Source organism: Lutra lutra, chromosome 14, assembly GCF_902655055.1.
Source record: "Lutra lutra chromosome 14, mLutLut1.2, whole genome shotgun sequence".
Classification (NCBI taxonomy): domain Eukaryota; kingdom Metazoa; phylum Chordata; class Mammalia; order Carnivora; family Mustelidae; genus Lutra; species Lutra lutra.
The window spans coordinates 54,900,309-54,915,615 of NC_062291.1; the positions used below are offsets into that span (position 1 = coordinate 54,900,309).

At 46.5% G+C, this 15,307-nt stretch overlaps 1 protein-coding gene across 5 annotated transcripts in view; it reads right to left on the bottom strand.

Moving 5' to 3' along the window:
- MYOF (myoferlin) overlaps nucleotides 1-15,307 on the bottom strand; it is a 154,587-nt gene that overhangs the window by 24,605 nt on the left and 114,675 nt on the right. For 3 of the 5 annotated variants that reach the window (XM_047701815.1, XM_047701814.1, XM_047701818.1), the window contains 9 exons: nucleotides 14,672-14,749; nucleotides 11,432-11,613; nucleotides 11,180-11,338; nucleotides 10,958-11,056; nucleotides 9,818-9,979; nucleotides 7,630-7,795; nucleotides 4,105-4,181; nucleotides 1,605-1,661; nucleotides 163-174 (listed from right to left, as the gene is read on the bottom strand). In XM_047701815.1, the coding sequence (XP_047557771.1) occupies nucleotides 163-174; nucleotides 1,605-1,661; nucleotides 4,105-4,181; nucleotides 7,630-7,795; nucleotides 9,818-9,979; nucleotides 10,958-11,056; nucleotides 11,180-11,338; nucleotides 11,432-11,613; nucleotides 14,672-14,749 (992 nt within the window). The remainder of the gene's footprint in view (nucleotides 1-162; nucleotides 175-1,604; nucleotides 1,662-4,104; nucleotides 4,182-7,629; nucleotides 7,796-9,817; nucleotides 9,980-10,957; nucleotides 11,057-11,179; nucleotides 11,339-11,431; nucleotides 11,614-14,671; nucleotides 14,750-15,307) is intronic. The other 2 variants (XM_047701817.1, XM_047701816.1) reach the window with 1 other exon arrangement.

Below are 15,307 nucleotides of genomic sequence, written 5' to 3' on the forward strand. Positions count from 1 at the left end.
ACACACACACACACACACACACACACACACACACACACACATTCTTTCCCCTTTATAGTCAGTAACCCAACGCTGGATTTAAAATAAGTTTCTTTACATATCAGCTACAGACAGAAAGTCTAAAATAAATCTTAAATCTAGCAAAACGTGTAAAACAGTTACCTTTTCTGTCAGCTGTTTCTCACGTGATTCACAGGAAGAGGGCAAACCATAGAAGGTCACACGGACATGGAGACCCCACGAGCATTAGGTTTGAAGAGAAAGAGAGAAGGAGAAATTAGTTTTCACGCATGCTTTGTATTATCAACATTTTTGATGGATTATTTAGAATATCTAAGATGAGCTCACAATTAAACACACCTTACTGTTTTTTTTTTCTCTGAAAATGTGCAAATGAGTTATGAATAGTATTAAAATGAAAAGGCTGGAGGTAGCCACCCACATTCCATGGTTTCGAAAGTCAGCTAATCTCACTGCCAGCACAGCGGTCACAAGACGGGAGGGTTGGGCGCCTGGTAGTCCAGCTGCTCATCACCCTGCCCCGAACTTTCCATTTCATTTAGCTCCTACAGTATTCCTCAGCTGGGCCTAATTCTTATCCCTTCACAGACTCTTGTTATGGGATGTTCGTGTCCAGCACGGCTGCAATTTCATCATGTAGGAACCTTTCCTTGCTTTCTCTCCATGCCTGCACCAAATACAGATCCGTCCGCCATAACTGTTCTAAGATGTCAAGTCTCTCACGGTCAAATGCTTCTGTTTGAGCTTCTGTGAGGAGAATCCATCCCTGATCTCAGGGCATATCCGAGAGATGAGCGAACGGTGAACTAGGATGTGGAGCCTGAGTTTTTGCTTGGAGCCTGCTGGTACATCACCCAAATTCACCTCAGTCTGAGGGACTGCTAGCTAGAACCCTTACTGAAATTCTAACTTTGAGTTCATGTCTCGTGTGAGGAGAGAACAGCTCACTACAGGCACTCCCTACAGCTGTTGTATGAGGGGGCCACAGGCTTCCTTTGTAAGCAGCCTCACTGGTTTCTGATGGACATTTCTCCAGCACACAGAATTGCCAAGAGAGGCAGAGAGACCGACAGATGCCACGATTCCTTAGATTAGATTCGTCCCAAAGCAGGATTACGGGTTAAATCACAGCCAAATGGAGATTTTGGAGAGAGGCATTTTACATCAAAAGGGTATTCACATTCCAAACAGTTCCTGAATTTTTAAAAAAGATTTTTAAAGTGCATGTATTCACATCTATTTTCAGTGATTTGAAATCATTTCGAAGAAAAGAAGAGCTTGTGAGTTAAAAAGCGCAACTCAAAACAAATGCCTGATTTTAAACATGAAGATTAACACGGGAGAATCTATTCACACCTGTCTACTCATTAGTTCATGCAGAAAAGTTAACCGGAGTAACTTGCTTTATGCTCTCTGCATGGCAAGAGTCTCCCTTGGGCTTACAACAGTCACATTTGTTTAAAGATCGCCTTTCACTCCAAAATCTAGTATCAGAAGGAGTTTGAAAGGAGAAGTCCAGCGTGTAGCCCGAGGTCCCCGCGGTCCCAAGCAGCTTCATGCATTTCCTTCTCATGCATACATACATGCACTGTCCTTGGAGAAGCCATTTTGCCGAGTGCTGTAGACATACTGCTTAAGCACTGGAATTGGAAGGTAACTGTTGAAACGGCCACATAGGAACGACCGCGCTACCCAGCAAGCACTTCTCAGCTTGCCCCAAGTACTTATTTCTCACTTCTCTTGTGGTCGTGCTGAGCCCAACTTAACAACTCCCCAGGTGCTCACAGGGTAACGGTGTGTGTTTCTGTGAGCTCGAACGAGACTGTCCCCCGAAGCCCTCGCCTCCACTCGCGTCAACAGCACTGTGGGTTCTGACCCGCCCTCTCCATCTCCCCGGCCTGGGCCAGGGGACGGCTGACGTAAGCACATGTCAGGGGCACGAGGGAAGCAGCAGCAACAGCTTGTTATGGGCACTTCCGAAGCTCGCCCGGCCTCGCCTGACGCTGCATCCGTGCGTACTGTCTCCCTGGCAAACAGGCGGAATCCGATTTCTAGGGCCGATTCCAACCAGTCTTTCTTACGGACACAGAGTACGTCAGCAAGATGTTAGCAGAGCAAGCCGATTAAAGCCATTTACAGGGTGGTCGTCCCCCCTTATCTGCAGGACGTACATTCCAAGACCTTCCGCAGGTGCCTGAAACGGCGGGTAGTACCGAACCGCAGATACACATGTTCTGTCCGAGACACACATACCTACGGTCAAGTTTAATTTACAAACTAGGCACAGTAAGAGACCAGTAATAACTAGTAATAAAACAGAACAATTGTAACAGGACACAGTAGTGACTTATGTGGATGTGGGGTCTCTCTCAGAACAGCTTCTTGTGCTGAACTCACCCTTCTCGTGAGGATGGGAGATGATAAAATGCTTCGTGGTGAGAGGATAGGAGGTGGATGATGTAGGCACTGTGACGTGGTGTTAGGCTACGACTGACCTTCTGGTGATCTGACAGGAGGACCATCAGCTTCCGGACTGCCAGGACTGCCACTGACCGTGGGTCACGGAAGTCACGGGAAGCGAAACTGCAGATAAAGGGGGACTCCTGCCTGAACGATGGTGTTCCAAATACTACCTACCTAACACTGCCCAACGCTACCTTCCACTCCCACCCCCGATCCTGTGAGACGGCAACTCAGATGCCATGATGTAAAGGAAACTTTCACAATGTATTGTTGCTAACCTAGTCATCTGTTAACTCTTAATAAGAAATGAGTGAGAATACTGGCATAGATCGGCCTTACTCTTCTTGACCCCCCCTACGTGGGGCTAGTGAGGACACAGCAGGCATGAATAACAAGTGTTGGACAATGGGAAGCAGGAAAACTGGAGGCAGATTATAGAATAGGATCTAAAACTGCCTTGTTCCAGAGCAGTTGTGAAAATGTATATAAAGGGCCTTATGTATACAACCCTTAACTTCTCCCTGGGCCACTACTGTTTTGTTGGGAATACATGAGGTCGCTTACAAAGTGAACGTGGTCATTGTGCAAATTTGGTGTTGTCATTTGCGACTGTGGAGGATTCCCAGGGAACAGCATCGGATACACAGCTCCGTAGTGCTGGCTGTGGGGACCACATTTAATATGGTCCAGTTGTTAGTGAGCTTAATGAAGTGGGAAGGAAGTGAATTTTTTAAAAAGGCACTGTTTATGGACATAACATATTAAAGTGCAATCATGTGCATTTTTTGGCCAGTTTGCACATTAAAACATGCTGTCAAAGTCTATCTTAAATGCCAACACAAACAGGGAGATATTTGATGTTTTCTTTTTTCTGGACTGAGACCTTTTTTACATTTTTTTCCCCTTTCCTTCTTGTAGAATTGGCTGGAATGGTTTTAAAATAGCGTCCTGAGTGACCATTTCCACCAATTTCTTCACTTTGAAACCACAGTGAGTATAAAAATCTAAGATACCCCATAACCCGGGCAAATTGGATCATTAAAAATCCATGATGCTTATCCTTCATGTAGGGAAAAAAACTCTCTGCTACATGCATCCCTGTTCTGAATGTTTGGTTGGACAATGGGAAGCAGGAAAACTGGAGGCAGATTAGAGAATAGGATCTAAAACCGCCTTGTTCCAGAGCAGTTGTGAAAATGTATATAAAGGGCCTTATGTATACAACCCTTAACTATAAATTGTCTCCTGAAATTTCTCTTTCTAGCACATGGTATCATTCAGCCTGCCCACACCAATGGTTCTGAGACCCGCCAGCACGTTAGAGACATGTGGAGAGATTTTTAGATACACTGATGTCTACTAGGCCCTCTTCCTCTTGGAGGGTAGGGCCTGGTCCTGTTTTAAGTCTCCTGGGTGACCCAGGGTAGAGGACACCAGTCTACACAACGTCATCTTAACTGCTGATGAGTGTAAGCTTCGGATTCTTTATTCTACCTCTACAAACTGGCTTGGTTATTATTATTTTAATTGCACTGAACGGGTGATTGACTGAATTCGCCCAGTACCTTGCCACCTGGAAAATAAAACTGACATTATCGAACGGTCAGTTCTGAAACCTACCTTTGAAGCCAGTAATGGTTTGGTGTCTTCTATTTCGATGACCACATCCCGGCAGGGCGGGGCCAACAGAAGGGAGGCTGCAAGGCAAACAGTTTCTCACCTAAGATGCTTGGAAAAATACAGGAGTGAACATTCTAGTCCAAGTTCAAATTCAGCAGTCACAGGGGAAGGTAGAGTTTCCTCATGGGTGGGGACTTCCTGAGTAGAGGCCCACACCCGAATGGAGAAGGTGACCTGGTAACTCATCACTTTTCCCAAAGCGTGATGTAGGATTAGACATCTTTAAGGAATGATATGGCCCATTTTTCTCTCGTCTTGGACAATGAGCCCAGTGCCTGTACATAGGAAGGACTCCAAAAAGAATGGTGTCAATTGTGTCAATACATGTTTTCAGGATGCTGGTGTGGGGGGGAGGGGAACCTACATCTACAGGAGCCTCAGTTTCCTGGAATCTGTTCCCAAGACACAGAAGGGCCAAGCAGGGCGAATAGTTGCCCACATCAGGTCTGCAGGCACAAGGGCTCACTCCACCCCCGTTCCCGCAGTGTGTGCACTGGGGGGAGGCATCACCCTGGCTGTAGGCATTTCACAGAAGACAGCTGACCTTTGAACAACACGGGTTTGAACACTGTGTGGGTCCACTTATATGTGGATTTTTCTTAAATACAGTACAGTACTGTAAGTGTATTTTCTCTTTCTTGTAATTTTCTTGATGTTTTCTCCTCTCTAGCTTACTGTATGTAAGAATACAGCATATAATACATACAACATACAAAATATGCGTTGATGGACTGTGTATGTTATTGGTATTTAAGGCTTCCGGTCAGCAGGAAGCCAGTGGAAGTTAAGCTTTAGGGGACTCAAAGCTGTACGTGGATTTCTGACTGTGTGAAGGTCAGCGCCCCTAACTCCCCACGTTGTTCAAGGATCAACTGTATCTGTGGATCTGGGTTTTGGGACTAGAGCAAGGGCTCAAGGGTAGCCCCGGACTAGCCAGGTTTGTTTTCATTGAAGCCTCAACCTGGGCTAGGGGTGTGGTGAGGGGTATGTCTACCCCTTCTGGAAGATGGCACTGGGCAGTCAGTCACCAGGAGGCCAGCACCCGGACAGAATGAACTGTCAAGCTAAAAGAAGTTTCTGTTTAACCCACCCATGTAGGACATAAGACAGGGGAGGAAAGACACATTTTTTAGGTAGGTACCATGTGCCAGGCAGTGGACTAAGCCTCTTTCATACTTTATCTCATTTAACCCCTCAATAATCCTGCAGAATATGGGGGCACCTCAGTGTGGCTCAACTGGTTAAGTGGCTGCCTTCGGCTCAGGTCACGATCCCAGGGTACTGGGATCGAGCCCCACATTGTGCTCCCTACCCAGAGGGGAGCCTGCTTATCCCTCCCCCTAGGCCCTCTCCCCTTATTTGTATTCTCGCTCACTCTGCTCTCTCATAAACAGATAAATAAATAAATAAACAAAATTAAATCTTAAAAAAAAGTCCTGCAGAATATGCACCATTATTCCCATTACAAAGACTAAAAAACAAATGGAGGCTAAGGGAATGCAAGTTACGTGCTTCAAGTTAAACACTTAGAAGTGGAAGTAGATGACCTAGGGCTGTGTGACCCCAAAGTCTGTGTTTTAACGCATCAGAGCCCAGAGCAGAGTAGGTGCTCAGTGAATGCTGGAAACGATCAGGGGGACCCTGGGGAGGCTGGGGAGACTGACATTTACTGAACATCTATGAAACCCCACTTGCTATGTGAGGTCATTTTACACCCACACAGAACCCCTGCGTCTATCAGCAGTCTCTGCATTTGCAAGATAGTCTCCCCCCAAACTCCTGACACACACACACACACACACACACACACACACACACACACACAAAACTTAGAATGTGACAGCTAGTCGGGCAGGCAAGTGGGAACACAACTGTATTTGAGTTCCTTCTTACCAGCTCTCTGCTTTACCAGCCTCACAGCAACAAAGCCTCAGGAACAGGAGGAAAAAGTTACCCTGTAGGCTTCAACATTAAGCCAGCCAAATATATTCCTCAATTCTTACCCTATTTCTAGTTTTAAGAAAGGACCAGATTGATCTAAAATAGTAGATTCTGGTCTTGGGAACATTATGTTCCTCCCACCCCATACTCCTTAAGGATTTCCCTCTTCCAAGAATTCTCTGAAACCCTGACCACACTTCACGTTGATTACATACAGTCACTAACCAGGAGACCTCTGCCCGAGGCCCAACCCACCCAGCCCCTGACTAATAGACACCAACAGGTCGACACTCAGAGGCCAGAGAAGATCGCAGAATTTCACACATTTGGATCAAAGAACTTGGTCTCATGAAAGCATTAGGAAAAATGCTAGGACAACAGTTTCTCTCCCATTTAGTAACCCCAAACACAACAATACTGCAGTGACAATAATTCTTGTTGTTAAAAAATGTTGCTATTTTAGGTATTATCAATTTAACACAAAATGCTCGGCATGGGAAATTTCTGGGTAAACTCATATAGGTTTTTTTTGTTGGTTTTTTTTTTTTTTTTTTTTTGCCTAAGTGTGATTGTGGATTTTATTTTTTCCCCTTCCCTTAATCAGGGACATAGGTTGCTCAGACCCATGTAACAGATGAGTTTCAGATATCTGCTCTGTAAAATCAATTCCAAACCTTCTAGAAGATTAAATAGAACTGGTTAGCACTGCAACTGCTTAAACAGAAGACCTCTGTTTCAGTCTTGAAGCAGCCGCGCTCAACTGAGTGTGTCTGGATTCTCCACGGGGCCTAATCTCATGATGTCAGGGGCCCTGGGACCTTGTTCCCTGTTGTGTCCCAGTCCCCAGCCCCTAACACGGGCCCTGTACCTAGTAAGCTACAAACGAGTCATTACTGAATGGGCAATAACAAAATGCTATTCACTAGCTATTATTTCTTGGGCGCCTAACCTAAGTATTGTGCCTGCTCTATCATCTACTAATCCCGTGACCTAAGGCAAGCCATTTAAACTCAGCATGCGTCAGGTTTTCCTCCATGGGTAACCATGAAAGAACATTTTTCCAGTTACATCACAATCATGGGATGTATTCCCGAGGCCGACAGGTGGAAAGCTATAAAACCTCTCCCCCCACTTCAGTGCTCAGGAGGGGACCCCTGGATTTCCACATCAAAACATTTGTCACGTTGGACGGCGACCTCACTTCCTTGTTTGTCTTCTTTGCTTGATACATGACAACCTGAGGAAGCCCTTGACATTTCTGGCAGAGACACCGAATGTTCGGCCTGGGACAGGTTCCTTCAGAAGGTAGTAGTCTGAGCACTGGATTCCCCCCAAAACAAGGTGGGAACTGAAACCCACCTCTGCCACTTACTACCTATATTACCTTGGGGAGGTTACACAGCCCACTGTAAATCAAACTGTTTGCTCATCTGCATGTGCATTTTCATCTTGAGGAGGCTGGGAAAGATTAAATCAGGTCACCCACAAGAAGCCCCAAATGGTATTTATAGACTCGCCTCTTACCTTTCAGCTGAGGCACGAGATCCTCCTTTCCTGCGTAAGGGTCACAGCGAAAGCGGTCCAGACGATCGATGGTGCACTGGCCGACGACAGGCTTCCGCCCGAACTGCCTGTGGTCGATGACCTTGATCACCAGCGGGGGCATGTACAGCTCCTCCTTGGGCAAGAACTGGGGGGGAGGTGTCACAGAACCAGGTGTCACTCATCTGTACCCTACCAAAGGGACTGACCCAGACTCTGTTGGCCCGTTTGATGTAGCTCCGGGGACTCACAGTAGGAGCTCAGGAATGTGTGTACAGGCAAGCGGTGTCATACCTAGGACATGAGCCTCGAGCCAGACTCATGTCTGGGGTCAAACCCTCCCTCTGCCCCTAGGAGCTGCATGACCTCAGCTCTTCAAGGCCCCAGTCACGTCCTCAGTCATAGAAGGTCACACCGCTGCGTGTGATCCACTTAGCCTAGTGCATTAGGACCTGGCTGTGCTCTGGGACACTGTGCAGTTCGCGTTTCGTCAGAATGAGCTCACAGTTAGAAGGAACTGAGATAAGACTCCAAGCTCCTTTCCCCCTGATTCCTCCTGTTCCTCCACGTGGAACTTGGTGGCCTCGGTGGCCTCAGTGACATTGTCTGATTAGGGAATCGTGGGCTGGTCCTGGGTGTGCCTGGTAGGGGCTCCAGAGAAAGCTTCATCTCTGGCCTTGCACAGGAGGAGAAGCTGGGGTGGGTGGAGCAGCTCTCGTCACTCCCACTGAGACTAGATTCAGACCGGAACTTGGGGCAGTGGGCACGGCTGGATGGAGTGGCCTGAGGCCATCACTTTGGGATTCTGGCTTGGAGCGTCCAGGCGCACCCCACCTGCAGCACTGTAGGGGAAAGAGCATGGACTCTGGAGTTGAAGGAACCCAAGTTCAGATTCTGGCCACCTGCTTGCCAGCTGTGTCCCTACGTAAATGAGTTAACTTCTGGGTTTCCTCCAAAGCGGGTATATGAGGACTGAAAGCCACATGCCCAGCTGGGCAAGACCAAAGGCAACATGTGGCTGGCTCAAGGCTGTCCAGTCGTCACCTCCAGCACAAGGGCCGCAGCCTGAAGGGTGTGGCCTGACACTTACTGTGGGACTTGGATAAGGTGCCCCCCCCCTCTAGCCCTCAGTTTCTTCATCTGTAAGAGCAGGCGTTAAACCCCATGACCCTAGAGTTTGAGAAGGGTGTGTTAGTGACATCACATGACTAGGGAGGGAAACAGAATGTGCAGGTGCTGGGCCTCTGCTCCATCATGCTAAGGAAATGCCTTGATTTTCCCTCTTTTATATAGTACAGTGAGAAAGGAAGACTTTTCTTAAAAAAACAAAACAAAACAAGGGATGCCTGGGTGGCTCAGTTGGTTAAGCCGCTGCCTTCGGCTCAGGTCATGATCCCAGGGTCCTGGGATCGAGTCCTGCATTGGGCTCCTTGCTCAGGGGAGAGCCTGCTTCTCTCTCTGCCTCTGCCGGCCACTTTGCCTGCTTGTGCTCTCTCTCTCTCTCTCTGACAAATAAAAAAATAAAATCTTTAAAAAACAAAACGAAACACTAAGGATGTAACTGCTTTCAAAGTGGAAGGACCGGGTGATCTCTTCTGGCTACAAAGCCCTGTGGGATCTATGACAGAGGGCCGTGAGCCGGATCTGACTCTGTCCCTTCCTAACAACCAGGGGGGGACCTCCACGGAGCCAAGTGGGTGCCCTCCACTGGAGGTGGGGCACGTCACGGGCCCCATCACCCCAAGCGGGCTCTGCAGCTGCCCCTTGCCCAGCCAGCCAATCCCCGTCTGGATGCTTCCAGTCCACGTACACCTGCAGGGGCAGGACTGAGGGTCCGTGTTCCACCCTCCAGGGCAGGGACCAAAAGCCTGTACTTGAGAGCTGACTAGATGGGAAGTTTATTTGAGAAAGACATAAGTATTCTTCACAAATATTTCTATATCACTGGAGATGTGTGAAGCTTCAAGAAAGCATTACCTACAGTGTGAGAATCTGAGGGAGAAAAGTCACTGGCAGGCTGAATCCAAGGCAGGGTTTTTCTAGTTGCTGTCAGAGTTTAGAAATAAATAAATTATATGTGTGTGGCACGGGAGGGGATGTGATCTCTATATATCCACATGTTGAATACAATTCAGCTACTCAACACACATGTGCTATTAGAATACTGTACCACTTTCATGAAGAGAACAGAACTCGGGAAGTTGGGCGTCTTCTTTAGGTTTTTGATCACCACTGATTCTACCCTTTCCCCTCCACACTCCACAATGAGGCTTGGGGAGGTGATCGAAGCCATCTGGTAGTTTTTCATGTTTCTTAAGCCCCAAGCTAGAATCTAAGAAAGCAATATAAAGAGAGAGGAGGAAAACTCAGTGAATCACAAATGATATTCAAAGGAAAAATTCTTCCTTTATAACTGGTAAATTCTTTAAGACTGACTTGTACAGATTTGCCTAAAATCTCTGAGACTCTTATCCTAGAAAGCCTGTAGGTCATGCAGAGAAAGCAGTTTTGTCCCTCTTCTTCGGCCTGAGCTGCTAAAATGCAGAGCAGTGAGGGGTGCGGGAATCGAATCCTGGCTGGGAACCCTGGCGAGTGTGGAAGCTCCCCATCCCGTCTGCCAACAGACTGACGGGTCCTATCTACCACAGGGTCATTCTGTGGCCCAAGTGTAAATTCCTTAACAAGGTGTCTGATGTATAAGCATTCAAAAGCAAAGGCTGTTATTTAAAGCTATTTGCTTTGGTCTTCAGGATCTCTGAGCAAGACAGAGATTCTCTGAGAAGGGAAATCTCAGCGTAACGGCAGCTTGACTGCACAAGGGGGAGACTAGAGGGCGGACCGGACACTATCCACGAAGGTACCCGTTAGCTCCAGCAGCCTGTGTCTGCTCTGCCCGACACGTCACCATTTCCCATTGCTCCCACCCTTCTCTTCACCTTCGGCCCCCTGCGCGGGTGCCCTGCTCTCTGGACACCCGCGTGGGTGCACGCACACACGCACACACACACGCACACAGGCACGCTGCTCTCAGTCTGCCTTCCCTCTCCCAGCTCTCCAGCTGACAGGGGAAACTCAGCACTCTCCAGCTCCTAGTAAATGAGAAGTCTAGATTCCCTCAGGAACGCTGGAATGGACCAGTTCTTATTGCGACAAGCTGTTTTCATGCGTTATTTCAGATTTTTGGACAAATTCTCTAGGAAGTTGGAGACAGCAAGAGAATATGTAGCAAGATTCCATTTCCTCTGGGAGAGGCCGGTTCTGTAGCTATGTCATTTGACTTCATCAGTAAAACTGAGGGAAAGCTGCGTACCTCAATAGCAGTGAGCTGAACCACAGGCCGGATCCCCTGGGGGACCATGTATAGATTTGGCGCCCTTTGTGAGGGAAGGATGGGGAGGTTGGAGCCATCCTGTAAAACAAACATGGGAACATCAATGCCTCATGTTAGTTCAAGTAAATGGTGTCGTGGAATATTAGCATGCATCTTACACAGCTACGAGGAAGGATGTATGCGTGCGAGTTCAGTAAGTACCTTTTGCCTCAGAATCAACTCTGCAGTTACAAGGACATCCCCACAGGCTTTGTCTCCGTTCATTACGGGGTGCCAGAGAAGTTTGGGCGTGACATCCGTTTCTGAGTTTAGTTTTACAAGAGGAGAGCACATGCTTCGTCCTAAAAATTCATCCTTGCCCTAGAGAAACAAGCAATCCTTAAATTCTCCAGCAAATATCCCAATAGACCTCCATCATTCCCCAAGCCATCTTAGAAATTCTAAATTACCTACCACTTGGTCATTGTCAAAAAGTTCGATGATAACTTTGGGTGGGTTCTGTAGAACGGTCTGGGGCTCCCCATAGATTTCAATTTCATCAAATATAATGGTCTGGTCCCATGTGGGATTCAGAGTTGAGTGGATGATCTCTGTGGTTTTGCTTCGATGGAGGAAGGAGACATGAGCGTATGGATCTAAAACAGGAAAAGAGAGTAACCATGTGGCCATGGCTAAAGTCTAGCTCCCCAGAACCCCTCATTTCAATCGCTGAATCACTATTCATCCTCCACTTGTCCTCCACTTGTACTGATTACAGACCCTCTCCACCACCTGGGAGATAGAATGCCAAAGCAACCTTGGGAAAGAACAAAGCTGGAGGCACCATGCTTGGCTGGTTTCAAACTGTATTAAAAAATTATAGTATCAAAACTGTATGATATTAGCATAAAAACAGACACATGGGCCAACAGAACAGAACAGAGAACTCAGAAATAAATGCATGCATAGGGAGGTGATCAACTAATTTCCAAAACAGGTGCCAAGTGTACACAGTGGAGAAAGGACAGAATGAATTTTTGATAAGGGCACCAAGAATGCACAATGAAGAAAGGATAGTCTCTTTGAGAAATGGTGATTCAGCCACAGGCAGAATAATGAAACCAGAGCCCCATTCTACACCATACACAGAAACCACCTCAAAACAGACTAAATACTTGAGCATAAGACTCAAGACCACAAGACTCCTAGAAGAATATATAAGGGGTAAGCTTCTTGACATTAGTCTTGGCAGTGACTTTTTTGGATCTGACACCAAAAACACAGGCAACAGAAGCAAAAATGAGCAAGTAGAGCTTGTTCAAAAAAAAACAAACAAAAAACAAGCTTTTGCACAGCACAAGAAACAATCAACAAAATTGAAACCCACGGAATGGGAGAAAGTATTTACAAACCACACATCTGATAAGCAGTTAATATCCAAAATATGCAAGGAACTTATACAAAACGGGAAAAAGCCCAAATAACCCAATTAAAAAATGGGCAAAGGACCCGAAGAGATGAAGAAGACCTACAAATGGCCAAAAGGTCCGTGAAAAGGTGTTCAACATCACTAGTCATCCGGGAAGTGCGAATCAAAACCAGAACGATATGTCATCTCACACCTGTTAGGATGTCTATTATCAAAAAGACAGGAGATAACCAGTGTTGGCGAGGATGCGGAGGAAAGGAGAGGCTCGTGTGCTGTTGGTGGGAACGCAAACAGGCGAGCCACTGTGGAAAACAGTATGGAAGTTCCCTAAGAAATGAAAAACAGCGCTGTCCTATGATCCAGCAATCCCACGTCTGGGCACTTACCCAAAGCAAATGAAATAATGATCTCAAAGAGCCACCCGGGCTCCCATGTTCACTGCAGCATTATTCACAATAGCCACGGCATGGAAGGAACTAAGTATACACTGACAGATGAGGAAATGAAGAAAATGTGGTATGTATGTATGTATGTATATGGATACATATAATTCAGCCTTGTAAAAAGAAGGAAATCCTGTCATTTGTGCCAACATGGATGAAGCTGGAGGGTCCTCTGCCAGGTTCATCCATGATAATGGATCATCCATGATAATAAGCCGGCCTGAGAAAGACAAATACGTTATCACTTCTGTGTGGAGGTCCCCCCACACCTCTGCAAAAACGGATCTAACAGAAACAGAGAATAGAATGAATGGTGCTTGCCAGGGGCTGGGGGGTGGGGGAAGTGGGGAGTGGTGCATAGAGCGGTACAAATTTCAGTTGTAAGATGAGTAAGGCCTGAGGACCTAATGTCTAACATGAGGACGACAGCTGCCAAAGGTATCGCAAAACTGCAGTTTGCTTAGAGAGGAGAAGCTGAGTGTCTGTCTCCCATTCACGGAATTAACTCTGTGAGGTGACCGGTGTGTAGTTGTGGGAACCTTTCATAAGGTAGGTCAAACTGTCACACTGTATACTTTCAATAAACAACTTTGTCTATGATACCTCAATGAAGCTGAAGAAAAGATAAGTAAAAGAAAAGTAAAAAAGAAGCTTCTGTCTGCTTCTCTCCCATGCTAAAGAACCTCCCAGAAGTTCTGCAATTGCCTGGGAGCTGACCCATCTGAGCAACAGCCTAACATCTAACCTGAAAGCGTTGCATCACCCAAGAGGCTGCTTTGTTTCTAGCACCGCAGCCCCACTCGAATGGGACGCTTTGTTTTTGCATCAATCATCTATCTTGTGTCTCAAACGGCAAGGTACCTGCCTGAGTTGTAGGCAACTTTAGTCAAGATTTGGGATTAAGATTCTAACTTTGACTTTCGGTGATTGAGTGCCCCCTGGTGGTGAATATTCAAAAAGGCCTTCAAACCCGGTTTGGAGATGTGTATGAAGAGAGTAACTTGGAATCTGCTCTAACTGGTAAGAAAAGGAAGCCATTCACAAACTGGTTACATTACGTGCATAACATTGATTACATTCCATACTCGGAACACAGCTCGCAAGTGACGTGAGCATGCTAGAGTGCCAGGCAACTGCTTTCCATCAAAGCTCAGCTGGCCTTTGAGTCCTGAAGTGGAAATCTCCCCAGGACGCCCAGATGGCCTCTGAGCCATTCACCATCCCCCCAGCAATAGCACAGACCCTCATCAGCAACCCCCTGGCCTTCTCCCAGCCCTGCCCACAGCCTTCCCCTTGGAACCAGTCCAAAGACCACGAAACGAGCTGGGTTTCGTGGCTTTATGGTGCAGGGAATTTGGAGAACAGGCCACAGCAAGGTCAAAATGGACTCCACACTGCCTCAAGCCTGGTGTCGCAGGCAAGTGGGGGAACTCGTGGTCTTTCTGTCAACTCAAGGGAGCTACAAAAAATATATAAAGGGTCTTAACTTACCGATCAACCCAAGAGCCCAGGGTGTGTGTATGTGTATGTGTATGTATATCTGTTGCATAAGCAGAGAGCAGAAATTGCTTTTCTTCTTGGTGCTTTTTATTAGTCAATCAATTAATGATTATTAATCTTAAAAGATCGTCTTCTGGGTATCCCCCGCACCCAGCAACAGGACTCAACACACTGAGTGACTAGTTAATGACTGAGCAGTTTATGTCACACAAATCATAACTCATCTCAATATGGAAGTCCTTTCTGATGGGAGAAATTACTAAAAGCACGCACTTGATGAACAGCAGAATCAAGCTAGCCAGCTATGCAAGATGTGTAAGATGGAGATTTTTGCCCCTTTACCTGAAAAACTATCCTTGTCTAGAGCCATGAGGTTCCTGGCTTGATAGATATAGCAGCGCAGATGGTAAATGTAGACTCCTAAAAAGAACAGGATGGAGGTTACTCACAAGAAACAACACTGTCGACCGCAAATTTTCTGGAATATTTGGAGATGATCCATGTTTCAGATACATGGGTCATTCAAATCTACTTCTCCACACTAAAAAGCACAGGTACTGGTGATGACATGTGTTCCCAAAGGAGTTCTGTTTCCTATAAAATAAAACTAACCTTAAAAAATACTACAGTAAGTTCAGTGCAAGTGTATCACTCAAGAGAATATCACTCCTGTTGTAAAACCTGGATTTAGGCCACTGCTTGTCATCACAGACCTCGGCAATGAAACTTGGTTTCCAAGAGTTATAGAAACAGGGCTTCCTACATTATTCCAGCCCCAGATCTAGGAAGCAGCTATCTGTTAAAAGGTCCTTTGACACTTCAAGATCTTTATACTCCTGATCCTTATATTAATGTACATATGCTCCTACCCCCCCCACCCCCGGGCCCCACTATTCTGGGAGTCAGACTGCTTGAAATCTTGTCTATAGTGCTCTAAGATGAGGACAACAATAACACCACCTTCTAGGGTGGTTATGA